The 21,419-nt window shown below is 30.9% G+C and overlaps 1 protein-coding gene across 1 annotated transcript; it reads left to right on the top strand.

Moving 5' to 3' along the window:
* Positions 1-566: 566 nt before the first annotated feature.
* On the top strand, positions 567-18,337 carry LOC139786754 (fatty acid synthase-like). Its single transcript, XM_071725872.1, has 16 exons — positions 567-650; positions 746-939; positions 4,992-5,239; positions 5,469-5,700; positions 7,011-7,429; positions 8,285-8,578; positions 8,931-9,138; positions 9,526-9,686; positions 10,846-11,163; positions 11,273-11,766; positions 12,165-12,469; positions 14,604-15,002; positions 15,070-16,094; positions 16,161-16,399; positions 16,620-17,313; positions 17,636-18,337. The coding sequence occupies exons 2-16, from the start codon at positions 777-779 to the stop codon at positions 18,185-18,187; spliced, it is 5,751 nt and encodes a 1,916-aa protein (XP_071581973.1). The 5' UTR covers positions 567-650; positions 746-776; the 3' UTR covers positions 18,188-18,337.
* Positions 18,338-21,419: the final 3,082 nt, after the last annotated feature.

Genomic DNA, 21,419 nt, shown 5'->3' on the forward strand with positions numbered 1-21,419 from the left:
ATATATTGAATATTTAATTAGTGAAAAGAATCCGAATAAAATCAAAATTAGGGCAAATACAATGCGTATATGCGTTTTGTACAATAAGTAGATTTACGCTTGCCAGCATATATTCTAGCTTGTATATCTCTATTTAAATTGAAAATAATTGATGTGAAATATAGAATAAAGAAAACATTTTCTTTCAATAAACTTAGAATGTTATAATAAATTCTAACTATATTAGTTCATACACTTACGTGAAGATATATTGTATAATAATATAAATAATAATTATATCTTACATATTAGATATTAAAATAACGATTGTTTTACTTTTTTAATTAAATTATTTCACAACATATTTAAAACTCACACAATAATAATACTCACAAACATAAAATGACACATAGTAATTTTTTGATATTCTCTTTCTGAATTTATTTTGTTACTACGTATTGGCAAACTCCTCAATAGTTCCCACGATTATGAAATATATCGTAACGGATGCGTCAGCTATTCAAATATTTACAAGTTTAATCGGCTTTATCATTATCATGTATGTAGAAACAGAATACACATATAACACAGAAACTATAAATAGAGGAGATTTAGTTTCGACTTCACTCTTGAGTCGACTTCACTAGCCACGGTGCTTCCACTTCCTATTGGTACGTATATGTAATATTAAATTGTATTTGATTATTTTTTTTATTTTACATTTATGTCTGTTTTCTCAAAAAATAAATAATGACATTTGTTGTAGAATTTGTCTGTTTCGAAAAAATAAAGATACTATGAATCGACCGAACTTATATATCAGCGTCGATGCTGAAGAAGAAATCGTAATCTCTGGTATTGCTGGCCGATTTCCTAATAGCGACAATTTAAAAGAATTTCAAGAAAATCTTTTTAACAAGGCGGATCTTGGTTCGAGCGATCATGGACGGTGGAATAACTGTAATAATTTCTTTTTTAACATTAAGGAGGTTGGTTGTTCAAATCAATATGATAAGAACTAGTTCAAATTTATGGAGGATATTCGTCTATATGGGAATCTGTCGTCCATCCCAAAGTTGAAGACAATTGTTCGCATGATTGTCGAGTAATTAATTATTGAAGATAAACTCTTATCTCTCTCTTATACACGGGCGACATAGCAAAAATGTTACGACCCCTGTGATGTAACTCTTGAAAGCCTATTAAAAATGACAAGACTTTAATGAGAATAGATGCAAATAATTCTTTACATATTTAGGAAAGACTATTACGAAGACTGATAGTTACCAAGAAATTGTAAAAATAAAACAGTATAATATTACCACATTTCAAAACGTATTTTGATTTTAATTGTAAAAACAACGATTTAAAACCTTAAGAAACAGTTAATTAAATGCATTCCACATATTTATTTGCTAAAACTCGTTTATTTCACGCATCGAAAAATTTGATTATTTAGAGTTGGCAATAGTCCCCTCTCGCCGCCTGCCCTGCAATGTAACGGCAACCAACCTCCTTAAGATATATTTTCAAAACTTATTAGGAAAAATATTCGTTTTATATTATCGTATATATTAATCGTAATTAAAGATCTGCAATATCTAATCCAATAATTTTTAAAAAACAATATCAGAATCTAAGAAAATTGTGTAACCTTACATATTATATGTACACAATATATACATATATAACGAAAACAATCCTTATAATTTATGTCGAAAATTATCTTTTATTAATTCAAACATTTTCATGGCTTCGTTATTTCTAATATCATAATTGACAACGATCCAGATGCATATTATAAATCCTTAAAAGCATTATTATTTTTTATGTAGAAATAAATATATATATTACACTGGTCAACAAAATCTTATCGTTTTCAGATTGTTTTTAAGGTATTTTTTACTAATTTGGTTTCGCTGAACAAGAATCTGGCCTTGAAAATACTAAATTGGCTTTGGTTTTTTAAATAAACGGGGTCAAAAGTGCTAAAAAACGTGTTTTTGGTCATTTTTGAACATCTGTAGAAAAACAACGGAAGCACCGTATTTCTTAAGGAGGTTCAGTTGCTTCATCGGGAAGAGTAGTAGGACGCGGGGGTTCTGGCAACAGCGTACTAGCGTTTGAAGTAGTGGGAGTGAAGGGGATTGCTCTGATTGGTCGCCGCGTGTATAGTGCGTACTGCTGCTCACGACCGTGGCAGTCTAGCAGACGAAAAATCAAGCAATTTATGCTTTAATAATTAATTTTTCTACGAAATGTAGTAGATAGGTAACCTTCCCTTTTCTTTCACTCATTTATTTGTAAATTATTAAGTTTCATGTGCATATTCTTTTTTTCCTTATCATTTGCATTTTTTCTTGCACTTATTTCATTCTGAATGTGTGCAATATGTCATTTCCCATAAGAACCTATGCTAAAAAGTACAATTTTTGGAGTAGATTTTTTTCATAACGGGACGGTAAAAAATTCCACAAAAATTCACATAATTCTATTTTGCATTCCAGAACAACATATTAAAATTTTATGAAACTGGCTCCATTTTTTTGTAGCGACGGAACCTCCTTAAAAAATAGAGTCAATTCATTATTTTCGTTTTCAGATTTGAATTCTACGGAAAAAAATCTATCAGAATCAGTTACCATTGGCCCGACAAAAAATCCGTGTTCCCCAGTGTTATATAAATATTCTTATAAAATGACCTCATTTTCGCATTTTATGAACTGACTAGCTGGTTACCCGGGCTTCGCCCGGGAGTCGTTTTTCTTAAAACGACTTCATTTGTGTTTCAATATCCTTATTGTGGGCAAACATAAGGAGTGTGTCGGGTGGTTGATTTAAAGACGGTAGTTTAACTTTTCCGCATGAATAACACATTCTAGGTGCTTAAGTTTTAAACTTTTTTGCTTGACAATGATCACATATTGCATCCATTTTCCCAATTATTACTCTCGGATAAAATTGATATTCGTAATTTGAATCATAACTAAATGCCTCTAATTTCAAATCGGACCGCATAAATGTTTTCATGGATTAAACATGTCGTAACCGGTCTTTCTCTACTCGAGTTTCACACTATTGAGTCATTTCCGCTTTTCCGATATTTCACTTACCGATCAGCGACATCATCCTTTGGTTTACCCGGGCGTTTTTTCGGGAATTTTGAGATTGCTCGCTCGCGATGTACACAGAGCCTCGATATTTCACTTACCGATTACCGATTTTATCCCTTGGGTTTTTAAGTGAAAAATCGAGGTTATGTGAAATATAATGTATATATGAAATAGGGGTAGAATTTTTCGGGGAGTGCCATCATGTGTATAGTTTTTCGTTACCGATTTTCTGGAAACCGATTTTTCTAATTTTTCGGGAAATAATTGACCGAATCTTAAAGAGAGATAGAAAGAAAAGTAAACAGAGACTGATATTTAACCCTCGGAGAACACACAGGGTCAATTTAATCCTTACCTCGAGTTTTTACTACATTTTAAGAATATACACGTAAAGTTGTAGCCAGAAATATTAAAAATAAAAAAAATAAAAAATACAATTTTTTTCGTAAATTACATTTTTTTCAAAAAAATAATTTTTTTTTGAATTTTTTTAAATATGTAAATAATTCCAACGGCACTTTTTATTTATATCAATTGATTTAACAATGTTCCAAGTACATCTGGAAATTTTTTCAAGCTGATCGCACTCGTCAATTTAAAATGGTGGACGATCGAAGTGTGTGTAGGTTCAGATTGACCCAGAGTGTTCTCCGTGAATGAAAAAATAGGTGTGTTCTCCGAGGGTTAAAATACATCCTTACTTTTTTTCTTCATCACACTCCTGCTTTCTTTCCTTTCTCTCTCTCTCTCTCTCTCTCTCTCTCTCTCTCTCTCTCTCTCTCTCTCTCTCTCTCTCTCTCTCTCTCTCTCTCTCTCTCTCTCTCTCTCTCTCTCTCTCTCTCGATTGGTTGATTGATTGATTGATTGATTGATTGATTGATTGATTGATTGATTGATTGATTGATTGATTGATTGATTGATTGATTGATTGATTGATTGATTGATTGATTGATTGATTGATTGATTGATTGATTGATTGATTGATTGATTGATTGATTGATTGCAAGAAAACTGCAATAACTTTTCTATCACTCGCGGCAGTCACGAAAGCCACGAATTGAAGTGACTGTTGACATATAATATGTAAAACCAGCAACTTATCCTACATAAAAAAATAAATTGTTATCGAAAAATAATACACATTGTGGCAATTAAACCCATCCTCGAAAAATTAATAAAATTTTTGAACCGGTTTTAACTAAATTGATAAATCGGTAGATTAATGTAAAAGCATTCCCCGCAAAATTCTACCCCTGTTTCATTAATTATTTCCCGAAAAATTCGAAAAACTTCTGATACCGGTTTCCAAAAAGATCGGTAACGAAAAATTATACACTTTATGGCACTCCCCGGAAAATTCTACCCCTGTTTTATATACAATTCTTTAAGATTCGGTCAATTATTTCCCGAAAAATTGGAAAAATTTCGGATACCGGTTCCCAAAAAGATCGGTAACGAAAAACTATACACTCTATAGCACTTCCCGGAAAATTCTACCCCTATTTTATATACTTTTGGTAAAAATTCTGTCCAATAGTTTTTAAGTTAAAAACGTTCAAACACACACCACCCGTAAGAATTTTATATATTAGTATATAGATGGGTGATTTAATTTACTTCTCTTGTCGTTGAAGTTCTGACTGTCATTTCTATTTCGATTATATTATAAACTATGATATTATAGGGATAGGCTAAGAGCCTTCGTAGAAAGAGATTATTTTGATTCAGTTGTCACCGTTAAAAATCTGACTATTCAAAACAAAGCCGAAATTTCCGACGTATAATTATATATTAGTTATTATAACGTTAACTTACGCTAACGTACGCTTTGTCAACCGCATTGTACTGTCAAAGCCTCCTTTTACTTGTTACTTTTTAATATATTTATTTCTTATATAGCTTATAATATACCCCATCGAATTGGTAAAGTCAACAATATCGAGAAATTCGATTCAGAATTTTTCAATATACCCGCAACAGAAGCTCATATAATGGACCCTATGACTAGAATGTTACTCGAGCATACTTATGAAGCAATTATCGATGCGGGTGTAAACCCAAAAGAATTACGGGGAACAAGAACGAGTGTTCTTACAGCAATTTCTCAGTCAGAGACTCGAGCATATTTTTCTTTTAAAAGTTCTGAGGTGTGATATATTTAATTATTATATAAAACACAATTAATAGAAATTTATTTAAAGAAATGATAATTATATGTGTAAAATTTTTGTCGCAAATATGGAAATCTGTTTCCTTAGTATGTAAAGTTTAGAAAAATTATACAACAGTTTTTAATAATTTTACAAATAAATTTGACTTGTTATTTATATATTGCAATACTTCAAATATATTTACAAACATATGTATTGTGATTAGTTAGCTAGATTACCTATGACTGGATGCAACGTTTCTTTCGTGGCAAATACAATTTCTTACTGGTTGGGCATTACTGGACAATCGCATAATATTGATACTGCATGTAGTTCAAGTATCTCTGCTATAGTGAAAGCTTACGAGCAGATTCGATCCGGAAATTGCGATGCTGCCATTATCGCTTCCGCCAGTTTATGTCTCAGTCCTTATGTCCAAATGCAATTTTGCAATCTAGGTATGTATTTATTATATCTTATTATATTGTATGTTACGTCATAAAAATTATTAATATTGTTAAAGTTTTATTTGTCCGTTTGAAGATAATGAAAAGTCCGAGTGGATTTGATTTCAACAAAAGAAACTTTATCAGGGTAACTCCGGTATTTACGCCGCGCGGGGATTTACGCCGCAGAAGTCAGAAAAAATTTCTATTTTTGAATTTCGAAGTATAGGTTCCAATGGAAAATCCATACGAATAAACCGGGCTAAAATATGTAAAATAAAAATATAAATAAAACTTTCGCGCATCATTTACCGCGCTGGTTCGTAGTTAGCCCGGTTTATTCGTATGGATTTTCTATTTTTTATTGGAATGAAGATATTTGCTCGCAATCACTCTGTTATATGCCTTTATTTATGCCATATTAGTATTGTGTTGTAATGTCAGTTCTTTAACTGTTAATCCTTTGAGACCACACTGGGTGGCGACTACCCCACAAAAATTCAGGGCCCAATATTTTTAAGATAAGCTTTATAATCAGTGTTCCTCCACCCAGGATCCCTCGTTTGAGTCCTTCTCTTGAAGATCCGTGCAGTAGAAAGGCTTTAAGCTATGTCAGTTATGTTTGGCAAACATTTGAAAATTATTATTGGGATGGTGACCACTCAGGTGTGACCTTGATATATATTTCTTATCGCGATCAAAAATTACAACATTTTTGTTCATCGAGCACATTTCAAGTTCTGCACCATACATATTTTTCAACAACACTCTATTTTTGAACAACATAACCGTAAAGCACTTCACTACTACTCCTACAAGTTCCTTATAAAGAAGAGTATGTAATATTCTTGAAAGCATTTCTATAAGAAATTTTTAAAGATGTGAACAACTAGATATATACCAATAAAGCAAGAAGTTTAAACAAAGAAAATGAAACAAAACACAAAATATTATCAAAATAAAAAGATATTTAACCGGTAGACTAAATCAAATTGTGCGACAAGCTATATGCGTGATTTTGTAACTCTATTAAATATTCTCGAACAGTATAGAACAATTACATTTCGTTCGGATGCATTAGCACAAATATTTCTTTTTGTACTGTCTCCTGTGAAATCAACAAACTCTTGTTGTGTGTGAATTATATTAAGATTATGTTATTATTTTACGTTTTTGTTTATCCAATAACGTGCTCTGTGAAACAATTGCACTCTTTGTCTGTAATGTTCAATAAGCCCATGCTTCCTTTCTATCCTTACATTTAGAGATTGAATCGAAGCTTGAAGAACTTTATTTAATAACATGAATTAATTTCCTTCTAGGGGTTCTATCTTCTGATGGTTACTGTAAACCCTTTGACGAGGAAGGTGCCGGATATATGCGTGGCGAGACGATCGCGGTAGTATATCTGCAAAAAGCAAAAAATGCAAGAAGAATATATGCGACCATCGTACACGGTAAAATAAATTGCGATGGTTTTAAAGAAGAAGGTATTACCTTTCCATCGCATGAGAAGCAAAAAATATTGTTGAGTGAATTGTATAAGGAATGTGAAATCTCGCCCAATGAGTTATCTTACGTAGAGGCTCATGCAACTGGTACGCTTGTCGGTGATCCCATAGAAGTTATGTCTATTGACCAGACTTTATGCGCTAAAAGAAACACTCCTTTATTGATGGGCTCGGTAAAATCGAATATTGGGCATTCCGAACCCACCAGTGGCCTTTGTCAAATCGCAAAGGTACATTTGTAATAAAATGATTTAAGGGGGTATTCTACTCTAAAACGCGCTTTTTTTAGGGATTTTTTTACAAGAAACCAGTGAAAATTGTTAATATTAGCTTTTTATGTATATATTTTATTATCTTTAGAGAACATAAAAAATATTTTTTGAAGCTGAATTAATGAATATAAATATTAATTAAACCCTATCGAATACATGGCACGGTGACCATAATTGCGCCCATTCTGGTTGTCTGAAACAAAAAATTCAAAAAGATTCTTAATTAGTATGAGTTTGGCTATAGCCGGAACTAGAATGAAGTAAAAAAAAATTTTTTTACGATTTTGACAACCTTCGAAACATAAGAAAATTCATACTAAATTTTCAAAGTGCCGCCATTTTTTAAATTTTCAATTTAAAAATTCCATTCTAGTTCCTGCTATAGCCAAACTCATACTGATTAAGAATATTTTTGAATTTTTTGTTTCAGACAACCAGAATGGGCGCAACCATGGGCACCGTTTTTTTTTGCCATGTATTTGATAGGGTTTATTAAATTTATATTTATATTAAATTAATATTTATATTCATTAATTCAGCTTCAAAAAATATTTTTTATGTTCTCTAAAGATAATAAAATATATACATAAAAAGCTGATATTAACAATTTTCACTGGTTTCTTGTAAAAAAATCCCGAAAAAAGCGCGTTTTAGAGTAGAATACCCCCTTAACACTGACTTTGCTTAAAATGTGATTATAGCAATTTATATTTTTTATTTATATTGTTACAATTATAATACATATGTATATAATACATTTATGTGAAATAATTACTATAATTACTGCTAATAAAAAAATGTGATTTCTTAAAGGTATTATTAGCGATGGAAACTGGTATAATTACGCCTACTATACACTTCAAGCGTCCGCGAAAAGAGTTAACTGCTATTATCGAAGGAAGAATAAAGATCGTCACTGAACCAACAGAATGGGAGGGTGGTTACGTAGGTATCAATTCTTTTGGGTTTGGAGGGGCTAATAGCCACATATTATTAAAGTCAAATCCTAAACAAAAAATCAACAATGCAGCTTTGAATGATGACTTACCTAGACTTGTAGCTGTGTCTGGACGTACGGAAGAAGCAGTTAAAATCATCTTAGATGATGTAAGCAAAGATTATAATGGCTTATTTCATTTATTTCAGAAATAATTTTTGACATTAGTCTTTTGTATTATCATATAAATATGACAAACATAACAATTAAATATACACACGTGTATTTATATAGTGTCTAAAAAGATATTTGCGTACATAATCGCTTTCGAAATTATTTCAAATTTGCACAAAAAAGAAAAGTCAATGTATTAAATATATATTTATTTAATATATTAAGTAATAATAATGCATTTAATAATTGCTAAAGTAAAACACTGCAGAATAAGATAGTATTATTGTCCTTTTTTGTGTAAAATTATTCCAAGAATTATAAAATGTACATTCTTGTTACTGAATGCAGGTGCGAAATCGACCAATAGATGCTGAGTTTATATCTCTGTTACATCATATTCATAATGATGATATAGAAAGTCATCCTTACAGAGGATACATGATAACTGGGTCTAAAATATCTCATAATATAATTAATAAAATAGAACATACTCCATATATCAGAAGACCGATTTGTTTTATATTTTCTGGATTAGGATCTCAATGGTTTGGGATAAGTAAGTAAATATATTATTATAAAATATTTTAAATGTACATTCAACAAAGAAAAATTTTAAGTTATAGGATATATAAGTATTCAGAACGTACAAATATGGAGAGTTACGATCATGATTATAACATATTCTTATCTAGTATGTTATCAAACTTATAATAATATATACATAAAAGTTTGATTTATTACTTACTATTTGTCAAGAACTTAATTTATTACAGTTCACAAATAAAATTAAATTTTATCCTACAACAAATATTACAATATAGGAAAAGGCTAGAGTTTCTTACGTACCCTTACCGATAACTAAAAAAATTTAATTATCTAAATACACAGATGCATGTACATATCTGTATATTGAAATTTAGAAACTGTATTAAAATTTTAATAGGTCGCGCTCTAATGAAATTCCCAGTGTTTGCCAAGGCCATCCAGAAATGCGATACCATTTTAAAACCTTATGGCATACTACTTACAAATATTTTAATAAGTGATAATAAAAATATTTTTGATAATATCATTAATTTTTTATTGGGTCTTATTGGACTACAGGTAAGGAAAAAAAACTCTTTTTTTGGTCTTCATAAATTATACTATATATATACTAGGGGAGACCGGGGCCTAACCGTCGCCGGGGTTGAACCGTCAAATCAAATATCTCGGAATCTGTATATTGTGCGAACTCGCTATTAATATTGTAAACGCTGCTTATGGTACCCATGTGACCAACGGAGTTTCGGCAGGTTACCTGCCGTGTTATGATTTTTACGAGGGCAAACGTGTTTTCGGAAGGTGAAAGTTACATTTTTTGCGCGTGGAAATTTTGTAATATCTGCAATAATATTTGCTCTCCAAATCTCGAGGTACGTGATTATAAAGAGTAATGCATGCTGAACACGAATCCAGTGTAGTTTTTTCATTATCGTTGATGTCTAATATTTCGTGGGCGATCAAACCTGAAACTTGTGTTTGGGGTTAATCCGTCAGTAAGCAGTCCGGGTGCATTTCCAAGGCATTTCCGGGCATTTCCAGGCTCACTGCATATGGAATATGGATGAGACGGGAATTACAACCGTTCAGACACCGAATAGAGTTATCGGACGTCGAGGAGTAAAACAAGTCGGGCGAGTAACTTCTGCGGAAAGAGGAACCCTCGTAACTATTTTTTAATAACGTTTCGCATAAAAGTTTTAAATAAATTTTTATATTTTTCTCTTAAAAAACAATTATTAAGATGTATCCTATCATTTTTCAGGATTAGATGTACGTATATGTATTGAAAATGCAGTGGGACGGTTAAACCCCGGCATTTTTGAGATTTCAATTTTTCCACCGTTGTCGTTTTTGCTCTATACCGGTTAAAATAAGCGACGTAGATAAAAATTTCCTATATAAATTTTGTAGCTAAAGGTTCACTCTTTACAGTGGTATACCACATTTAACTAAAATTATTTATTTTCTTGTTAAAAATCGGCACCAAAAAAAAACTGACGGTTAGGCCCCGGTCTCCCCTACTATATATATATACTATATATATATACTATATATATATATATATACTATATATATATATATATATATATATATATATACTATATATATATACCATATATTATAAACATAATTTAAAAAAAATTATTTCATAATTACTTCATAATTCTAATCTTTATTTAAAACAAATGGGAAGCTATTTTTTCTATATGTATCGCAGATTGGATTAGTAGATCTTTTAACATCTATTGGTGTAGTCCCCGATTTTATAATCGGTCACTCCATTGGTGAACTAATCTGTGGATATGCCGATGGATGTTTAACGGCCGAAGAAACGATTCTGTCGGCATATTTCATCGGTTTAGCCCTTTACGAGTCGAAAATAATTAATGGCTCCATGGCTGAAATTAACCTCGACCTTGAAACCTTAAAAGTTATGTGTCCTTCGGATATCGATATAGCTTGTTACAATAGTTCTTCTAATTTTATTGTAAGCGGACCAACGAATTCTATAAAAACATTCCTCACCAAATTGCAGGTATATATTAATGGTTATAAACAATATAATCTATCTTCTATCTAGTTTCTTTAATTGTTTTGTTAAAACAAGCAATTAATAATACTTATGATTTTATTCATTCTTTTAGGCGAATAGTATATCTATAAAAGAAATTTCTTGTGGTTATATACCTTTTCATAGTCGTTACATCAAACCTGCTGTAGCTAAGTCTGAAGAATACTTGAACCGAACATTACCACAAAAAAAGTTTTATAGCTCAAAGTGGCTGACAACATCCTCTCACGAGTACTCCAATACTATACCTTTATGTTCAAAACATTATACAAATCACTTGATGTCTCCGGTGTTATTCGCAAAGACGATACGTTCAGTTCCAAAAGATACAGTGACGATTGAAATATCTCCTCAGAATATTCTTCAACACATTTTAAACAATTATTTATACTCTACAGTAACAAACGTAGCGCTATATGAACGAACCGAGGATCATAATAATGAGATATTTTTAGAATCAATCGGAAAACTTTATAACGCAGGATTGCAGCCACAGATTGCAAATCTCTATCCGACAGTGGAATTTCCTGTAAGCCGCGGTACCCCAATAATTTCTCCTCTCATAAGGTATGCATATTTTTCGTTTAGGCACAAATGGATAAATTATTGAAAAACAAACACTTTCATAAATTTTGAAATATTTAGGTGAAATAGTCAGAAGAGAACATCATGTTCAATATAATATCGAATTAGAACTTTGAACTCTTTTTCGAACTTGGTTAGTTTTATCATCTAATTTCAAAATCACATCTCTTTATTTTGAAGACATTCTATCACCTTACTTATCTCAAAGATAAATGTATTCTTATACATATGTTAATCCTTTTATGCCTATTACAAAGAGCAGATAACTGTGATATTTTAGAATCTGTGCTTCAATTTTACATCAAATTTTGAATTAAGTAATTTTCACAATTAATTCGTTTACACGAAGATTATATAAAAATTTCTAATGACGTTTTCAGATGGGATCATTCAGAGAACTTCCTTGTAGTGCAATTTTGTCCAAAAAAAATAATTGACAAAAGGGAAACAGTTGTCAGTATTATTACAACTGATGAAGAATTTGTGTATTTTGCGGGTCATGTCGTTAATGAAAAAAATTTATTTCCTGCTATGGGATATCTTTTTTATATCTGGGAGATGATCGCATTGTTAAAAAACCAAGAATATATCAATACACCAGTTGTATTTGAAGACGTTAATTTTATTCGTGCTACAGTGCTATCACAACAAAATGAGATCGAATTAACTCTCTCGATCCAAGAAGGTAATATTATTACATATTAAACAATTAATTTTCTAGCGTAAGTTTTTTATTTTTTAATTAGATTTTAAAGCTTATATGCCGCTTTTATGGCGCAATATATACCATAATTAAAATGTAAAAATATACAAAGAAAATATATGAGATTAACTAATCTTAATACGGAATCTTCTTTCTTCCCGAGAAAAAATGATTAGATATAATCACATATAATTATATAAAATCGACATTAGATATAATTAGATATAAAAAATGAGCTGATAAAATTGTATATAATTGTATATAATTATATATAACCACATATAATTATATAACCATATATGGTTATATGTAATTATATACAATTATATACAATTTTATCAGCTCATTTTTTATATCTAATTATATCTAATGTCGATTTTATATATAATCATATGTGATTATATCTAACATAATAAATATTTTATATATATTAAAAAGAATTCTGTTAACTTCGATTAAGGAATAAAGCATTGATAAATTTAGTGTATATTTTTTCAAAAGCCAGAATCAAAAGTGAAATGATTTACATATAACTTGGCGCTGCTTGGCGTGAGATACTGCCGTGTCTCTTGATACCATTCTTATACCATTGTTTGTCAAATTTTAAATACGAGAAATAAATCCTATCGGATGCCACCTATCGGATAATCCGAATTTAAGTTTATATATGGTTATATATAATCATATATAATCTACATGGATAAATGCTTAATTCTTATATATATACTTTATATATAAATTATATGAACTTATATATAATCATGTCAAAATGTATGTGAAACTTTTTATATAATATATATATTCGATAGGATTCGTTTCTCGTATTTAAAATTTGACGGACAGTGGTATAAAAACGGTATCAAGAGACACGGCACTATCTCATGTCAAGCAGTGCCAAGTTGTAATATATGGAATAAATTATTTCACTTTTGATTCTATAGCCTTTGAAAAAATATACATCTTAATTTATCAATGCTTTATTATCGAAGTTAACAGTTCTTTTCCAATATATATTGACTATATATGGTCATATATGATTATATATGATTATATATAATTATATATGATCATATAGAGACAAAATTCATATATAATTGCATTATATATAATCATATATATTTATATATAATTATATATAATTTTTTTTTCCCGGGCAAGTTCCATACGCACACATGACCTGCAATATTATTTTATAATACTGAATTATATAATATTATGTAACGAATTTTTGAATTTAATATCTATAATATATATAAAAACAATTCAAATAAATTTTTAAATTTAGGATTAAATATCTGCAGCATATATGATGACTTGCGAATCTATATCTATACAGATATAGTGCTATATCTGGTTGTACATAGGACAAGATTAGTCACATTAATATATCTGGCTATATATGACTTCATATATAGTTGTATATAATGCTATATCTAGTTACATGTAGGGTGCACTACTCATATATCATTTTATCTGGCTTCACATACATTTATATACGATTAGATATGGTGCTATATCTGGTTGTACATAGGACAAGATTAGTCACATTAATATATCCGGCTATATATGACTGCATATATAGTTGTATATAATACTATATCTAGTTATATGTCGGGTGCAGTACTCACATATCATCATATCTGGCTTCACATACATTTATATACGATTAGATATGGTGCTATATCTGGTTGTATATAGCGCCAGATTAGTCACATAAATATATCTGGCTATATATGACTGCATATATAGTTGTATATAATGCTATATCTAGTTATATGTAGGGTGCACTACTCACATATCATTATATCTGGCTTCACATAAAATTATATACATTTATATACAAGTAGATATGGTGCTATATCTGGTTGTATGTGGGACCACTGATTGCACACGTGGCCATGTATAATTAGATATAACCCCATATAAAAACATATATAATTATATATAATTATATATATACCAGATATAATTATATATGATTATATCTAATTATTTTTTCCCGGGTTTTCACAAGTCAACTGCTTTTGTAAAGTCCAGCTCCATATTGACATATTTATATTAATTTTGATTTCTTATAAAATTATATTACGTTTAATAAATTTACACCTATATCTAGGTAGCAATAGGTTTGAAATAATCGAAGGAGATAATGCTATTGTTACTGGAACAGTACGAATTCCAACCAATATAGAAAATGAAAAAATATCAGCTAATCTTGCTGAATGTATCGATGATGAGGAAGAAATGAATACAAAAGACATCTATAAGGAATTAAGACTTCGCGGTTATCAATATGCCGGCGCATTTCGTGGATTAAAAAGCGCATCGTTTACTGGATCAAACGGTCATATCGCATGGACATCTAATTGGGTGGCATTTATGGACAGTATGTTACAGATGATGATATTGGGACAGAATTCAAGAAGCCTTTATGTTCCAACAAGAATTCGCAAACTGACTATTGATCCGAAATATCACGCACAGATAGTTCAGGATTATCCAATTGAAGATAGACGTAAGTAAAATAAGTGATACAATGCGGCCAATTGCCTGACAAATAAATTTCATTTGTTACGTTGCAGAATTCTCTGTTCGTCGTTACAAGTCTTTAGACGCTATAATATCTGGAGGAATAGAAATTTGTGGCACTGTGGCTACACCTATATCTCGCCGACAAAAAGTAGTTAATACCGTTCTTGAAGAATACAAATTTGTTGCTCATCGTGATTTAGGTACTATGTCGTTGCAAGATACAATAAGAATGTCGATGCACATTGCACTCGAATGTTGCAATATGATAAATGTTAAAATTATTGAATTTGTCGATGATAGTGACAAAGTGGCACCTGAAGATTTAAATTATCCACTTGTTAGTGAAATCTTAAATGATTTACCGCAGATTCGACATTACACTAAACTCGTGACGACCCACAAGAAATTCCCAAATATTTCTTTGCCCGACAACGTTTCTACAACGGAAATTACTAAGTTGTCGAAGGACGAGAATTGTTTGATAGTCCTTGGTTTCGATATTTTGACAAAAAATAGCAAAAAATTATATAAACAGTTGCTGTCTCTGTTAATGCCACAGGGTTTTTTACTGACTTTGGAGAAATCCGGTGCGGTCTACGATTATTCATGCCTGAAAATGTATGAGTTGGATATCATACTGGAAAAACAAATAAATGACAAAAAGCTTTTGTTATTAAGAAAAATGCAAAATATTGCGAGAAACCAGCGGATTGTACATGTGAACAATTACGAATTTTCATGGGTAGACGAACTGAAATCAATCATGAATGTGCAAAACGAGACTGGTGTAGATACAGAGATAATTCTCGTCTCGGAAGAAGACTTCGAATGCGGGCTACTCGGTTTTATTAATTGTTTGCGAAAAGAACCAGGCGGCGCAATAATTAAAAGCGTATTTATTCAAGATGACAAAGCGCCTACATTTTCTTTGCAAGAACCATTGTACACGAAGCAGCTACAGTTGGACCTACCCATCAACGTTATACGTTCCGGTAACGTTTGGGGATCATACAGGCATTTACCATTACCATCGTTAGAATCAAAACTTGTTCAGAGGGCTTACGTTACGCAGATGGTATGTTAAGATGTTCTATTATAAATTTTATAATAAATAATATTAATTAATGTTTACTTATAACAGGTACAAGGAGATATGAGTACTCTCTGCTGGGCACAGAGCAGAATGTCTCGCATTAACCATGAAAATCTCGTTAATGTAATTTATACGTCTATTAATTTTAGAGATATCATGGTAGCTACTGGCAGACTTAATGCTGAAACTATCACACCGTTCGAACGTGGTAACGACTGTTTCATTGGCTTAGAATTTGTTGGTTTCAATACGCATAAGCAGAGGATAATGGGATTATGTTCACACGGGTAAAATATAGAGTATCAATACATATGCGATAGAAAGAACTTTTTGCAATTGACAGTATTAATTTCTATTTTATATGAGTATCATTAATTAGTATTAATAACGTTTCAATTTAAGTAACATTAACTTAAATTTAATATTAAATTAAAAATATGCATGATATACGTCATTTTAAAGTAACGTTTAGATAAATAAATATATTTTCAAAATTTTTATGCATAGAGGAATGACGAACATTCTTGTGGCCGATAAATATCTTAGTTGGATTATACCTGACAAGTGGACAATGGAAGACGCAGCAACAATTCCGTGTGTTTACAGCACGTGTTACTATGCTTTATACATAAAGGGTAAAATGAAAAAGGGAGACAAAATCTTAATTCATTCTGGTACTGGAGGCATTGGTCAAGCTGCGATCCATCTTGCGCTTCACGAAGGTTGCGAAGTGTTTACGACAGTTGGAACTGTCGAAAAACGACAGTTTATAAGAGAAACGTTTCCCTCCATTCCCGAAGATAATATCGGAAACTCTCGAGATACAAGCTTTGAACAAATGATTATGCAGCGTACAAAAGGTCGTGGGGTGGATATCGTATTGAATTCCTTAGCCGAAGAGAAATTACAAGCATCTGTTCGCTGTTTAGCAAATGGTGGCCGTTTTCTAGAAATTGGAAAATTTGATATGTTTTCCAATAATTCCTTGGATATATCTATCTTTTCTAAAAATATCAGCTTTTATGGCATTTTATTAGACAAATTATTCTATTCAAACGCAGAACAAAAGTCAAGGTTGTGGAAAACAATAACAGAAGGTTTAAAAGACGGTGCTATTAAACCACTATGCAGAAGAGTCTTTGAAAGAAATGAAATAGAAGCTGCCTTTAGATATATGGCCGCTGGAAAACATATTGGCAAGGTACAATTATTTCTTAATATACACAGAAATATGTAATTATGATACAGAATATTTTATCATATCAAATTAGAAACAATTCTTTATTTCTAATTAATGCTATAAAGGTAGTAACAAATGTAGGTTTATTTAAATAATTATATTTGACCAAGAAACTTTTTGTATTTATATTAATAACGTTAATTATTAATTTATTAAAATTAATAATAAAATTAATCATAAAATGCGAAACAATATCAATAATAAAATAAAATATGAAATCTTTGTTATTTATAATTTATTACTTTATAGAAAAAACGATTGTTTCTTAATTGCTTATTCGCAGATAATTATCAGAGTTCACAAAGAGGAAGAGCCTTTGGATGCTCCACTACTCGCTCATCCACGATATTATTGTTTGGAGCATAAATGCTACGTTATTTTGGGTGGACTTGGCGGATTTGGTTTAGAGCTAGCAGATTGGTTGACTCTTCGAGGTGCAAAAAATCTGGTATTAACATCACGAACCGGGATCAGAACAGGATATCAGCAATCAAGAGTAAAACTATGGCGATCTTACGGTGTGGATGTACAGATCGTTACAGTCAATGATAATTTGAAACATGAAGATTGTGAATCCCTATTAAAATTTGCTGAAGAAAGAGCACCAGTGGATGCCATATTTAATCTTGCAGTTGTTTTAAAAGATTGTATATTTCAAAATCAATCACCTCAAACGTTCGAGGATTCATTCAAATCAAAAGGATGGATGATAAAAAAATTGACGAATTGTCGAGGAAGATCTGTCTGCAACTTCGACATTTTGTCGTTTTTTCCTCCGTGTCGTGTGGAAGAGGAAACGCAGGTCAGACAAATTATGGGATGGCTAATTCCGTAATGGAGAGAATTTGTGAGAAAAGGATGGAAAAAGGATTACACGGTTTAGCGATACAATGGGGTGCTGTTGGTGATGTCGGACTCGTGGCAGATATGCAAGAAGAAAATAAGGAATTGGTTATTGGAGGTACATTGCAACAACGAATATCTTCCTGTTTGAAGACATTAGAAGTATTTCTGTTACAAGATCGACCTGTTGTAAGCAGTATGGTTGTTGCTGAAAAAGCAAAATTGGCGGATCAATGAATATTTATGAAATAGTTGCTCATATAATGGGTAAGCAGTTTTATGCAAAGCTAAATAAAGAAAAATACTAAATACATATAATAGCCATGAAATATAAGTGAAATGAGAATGTTATTTCTCTACAATTATTTGTTAAAAAATACACACATAAAAAAGATAATTATACAGAAAGAGGGCAACCTCACCGATTTTAATAACCTTAACATATGTTGTCAAGGGCGTGATCTTGAATAACTTTTCCTTATAACTTAATCGGCGGTCATTGTTTATTTAAAAGTTAAGAACAAATAATGTAACTAAAAAATATAACAGTTTATGTCAGTGCTAAGGGAAGTAATTTACTGATATGTGTGTATAGACAGTACATATGTAGGCGGGGGAGAGGCTACTCCACATGCAGGGGTGGGTGGGGGTGGACCTCGGTTCGCGTGGAAAGTTGAAAACCTGAATCATACAATGATAGACTTTGTTTTATCCTATAAGCAGGGTGGGGTGAGGTGAACTTCAATGTAATCAAAGGTCTGACTCAACCCAATTGTTGTATGGGTGAAAACTTTCCACGCGAACCAAGTCCACCTCCATCCACCCTTGCTTGCGGGGGAGAGGCGGTAGCCCTTCCCCGCCTACACGTGTACTGTCTATACACACATATCAATAAATTACTTCTCTTAGAACTAATGTTACTTTATAATACCTAAAAAAAGTAATAAAATTGTGATACTTCAATTTGCTATTTCTTCTAAACCAATGCCGTCCCTCACTTATTTTTTACGTACAATTACTCAGAAGGACCCCCTCCCTCTACAACATATTTAAGTGGCGATAAAATCGGTGAGTGCTGACCTTTTATGCATATTCACCAAGAAATGTAATAATTTGATTCTTAATTAAAATTTTTGTTGTATATTCAATTTTAAAAGATTAACTAGAATAACATAAAATTGATTTTATTATACAATTCTTACTTATTTCAAAATAGGATTAAAGAACATAAACACAGTGCCACCAAACGTACCACTGTTCGAAATAGGTATGGATTCGATGATGGCAGTTGAAATTAAGCAACGTTGGAAAGAGAGTTCGATATTTCCTTAACAGCGCAAGACATTAAAACTCTAAATTTTGCTAAACTTCGACAAATGACAATTACAACCGAACAAGGAAAGATACACGATACAAATAAAATTGAGCCAAGTAATTTGGAAGGCTTTGACATGCTGATTCGAAAAATGACGGATGCAGACTTTGTTCCAGATATTCTTGTAGAATTTATTACCAAGACAGAGGTTGATCGAGGCAATATATTTCTCTTACCAGGAATCGAAGGATGTTCAAACGTATATAAAACTATGGCATCAGGAATTAAATCTTCGGCAACGTGTTTGCAACATGGTGTACTTAATATTCCTGATGAAAGTCATTCAGTGATGAAATCAGCCGCTTATTTGCTGCCTGTAAGGAAATTAAATTTAATTAAAATATTTATTGTGATTATTTTTAAATAGTTTATAGGTATATATATACGTAATATTTAACAATTAGAGTTACAATCTTTCGTATTATACCACAGCTTATTACACATACATTTATATTTATTTTCTTAGCACGTATTAAAGAAAATGAAAGATCAAAGGAAATTTCTAATAGTGGGTTATTCATTTGGATCCTTATTGCCATTGAATTAGCAAGATTATTAGAAGCTAAAGATTTCTCAGGACGGTTAATATTAATAGACGGAGCTCCCGATCTACTGAAATTTTGGACTAATCAATTTTTGAACTGTACTTCGCCAGATGAGTTACAAAATGTGCTATTTCTTCGTTTATTGGAAATGTACACTATAATTAACAAAAAAAAGGTTAGTAAATAATTAAAAAATACATTTTGATTTTTTATTGTAAAAGCTATTTATGTAATTTTAATCTTATATAAATTTAAATAAATTAATAACACATAAAATAATTCATTGTAACATGAATATCTTCAGGGATTGTATTTGAATCTTGAAATAGTAAAACAAATTGTTTTACGTTTGTTTTTGTATGTGTCATGATTAAATGATAAATAGTTTTAGATGAAAAGCACAATAAGTGAGCATTAATAAATATGTAAGAAATTTTAATGAAATAAATAAGAATAACAACAGATTTTATGGTTCAAACATTCAATAAATTTTTTATATTATATTAATAAAACGCAGATGTTACCTTTGCACAATTATTATTATTAATTATATAAAATTTTCTTATTTACAGCTTGCGTTAGAGCTGAGTAAATGTAACACATGGAACGAAAAATTGAAAATATTTTTAGCTCACTTCCCGAACGAGATAGATCTATTGACCACTGAAATAAAAAAAATTTATATTTCACAGTTTACAATCATATAGTTGCTATACAGGAAATGATAGTTTTTTATTACCTCGCCTTAAATCACCCTATAACATTGCTAAAACCTAAACCTACTTTCCAATTGCTTCTTTTACTGAAGAGGATTATGGTCTACATAAGGTAAATTTCATTTGGATAGAGATATTTTTGGAATATAAGACTATTTGATTTTAGAAATAATAAGAAGCTTTATAACAAGAAACTTATTTTCAGGTTACCGAAGGTAAAGTTGCAAATTCATTATGTGGAAGGTGATCATATCACAATGATGGACAACGAAAAAATTACATAGCTATTAATGAACATTTATAGACGATAATAAGATAGAAGATAATCTATTACAATAATAAATATAAATATATATTTTATTGGGACATGGTGACATAATATATATTGTATAAAATATTATACACATGATATATATTAATATACCGGGTGTTTTAGAAAGTATAGGACAAACTGTAGGGGATGATTAAAAGAATCAATTTTTTAAAGGAAAGTGTGAGTTGCCTGCTTTATAAGCGATTCAAACAAGGAACAGTAGTTCTCAAAAGTTGCGTCGAAGCAAAACGGATTTCTTAGGAAAAATTGATTCT

Source organism: Temnothorax nylanderi, unplaced genomic scaffold (assembly GCF_030848795.1).
Source record: "Temnothorax nylanderi isolate EJ_2023f unplaced genomic scaffold, tnyl_v1.0 TNYL_tig1137_pilon, whole genome shotgun sequence".
Classification (NCBI taxonomy): Eukaryota; Metazoa; Arthropoda; class Insecta; order Hymenoptera; family Formicidae; genus Temnothorax; species Temnothorax nylanderi.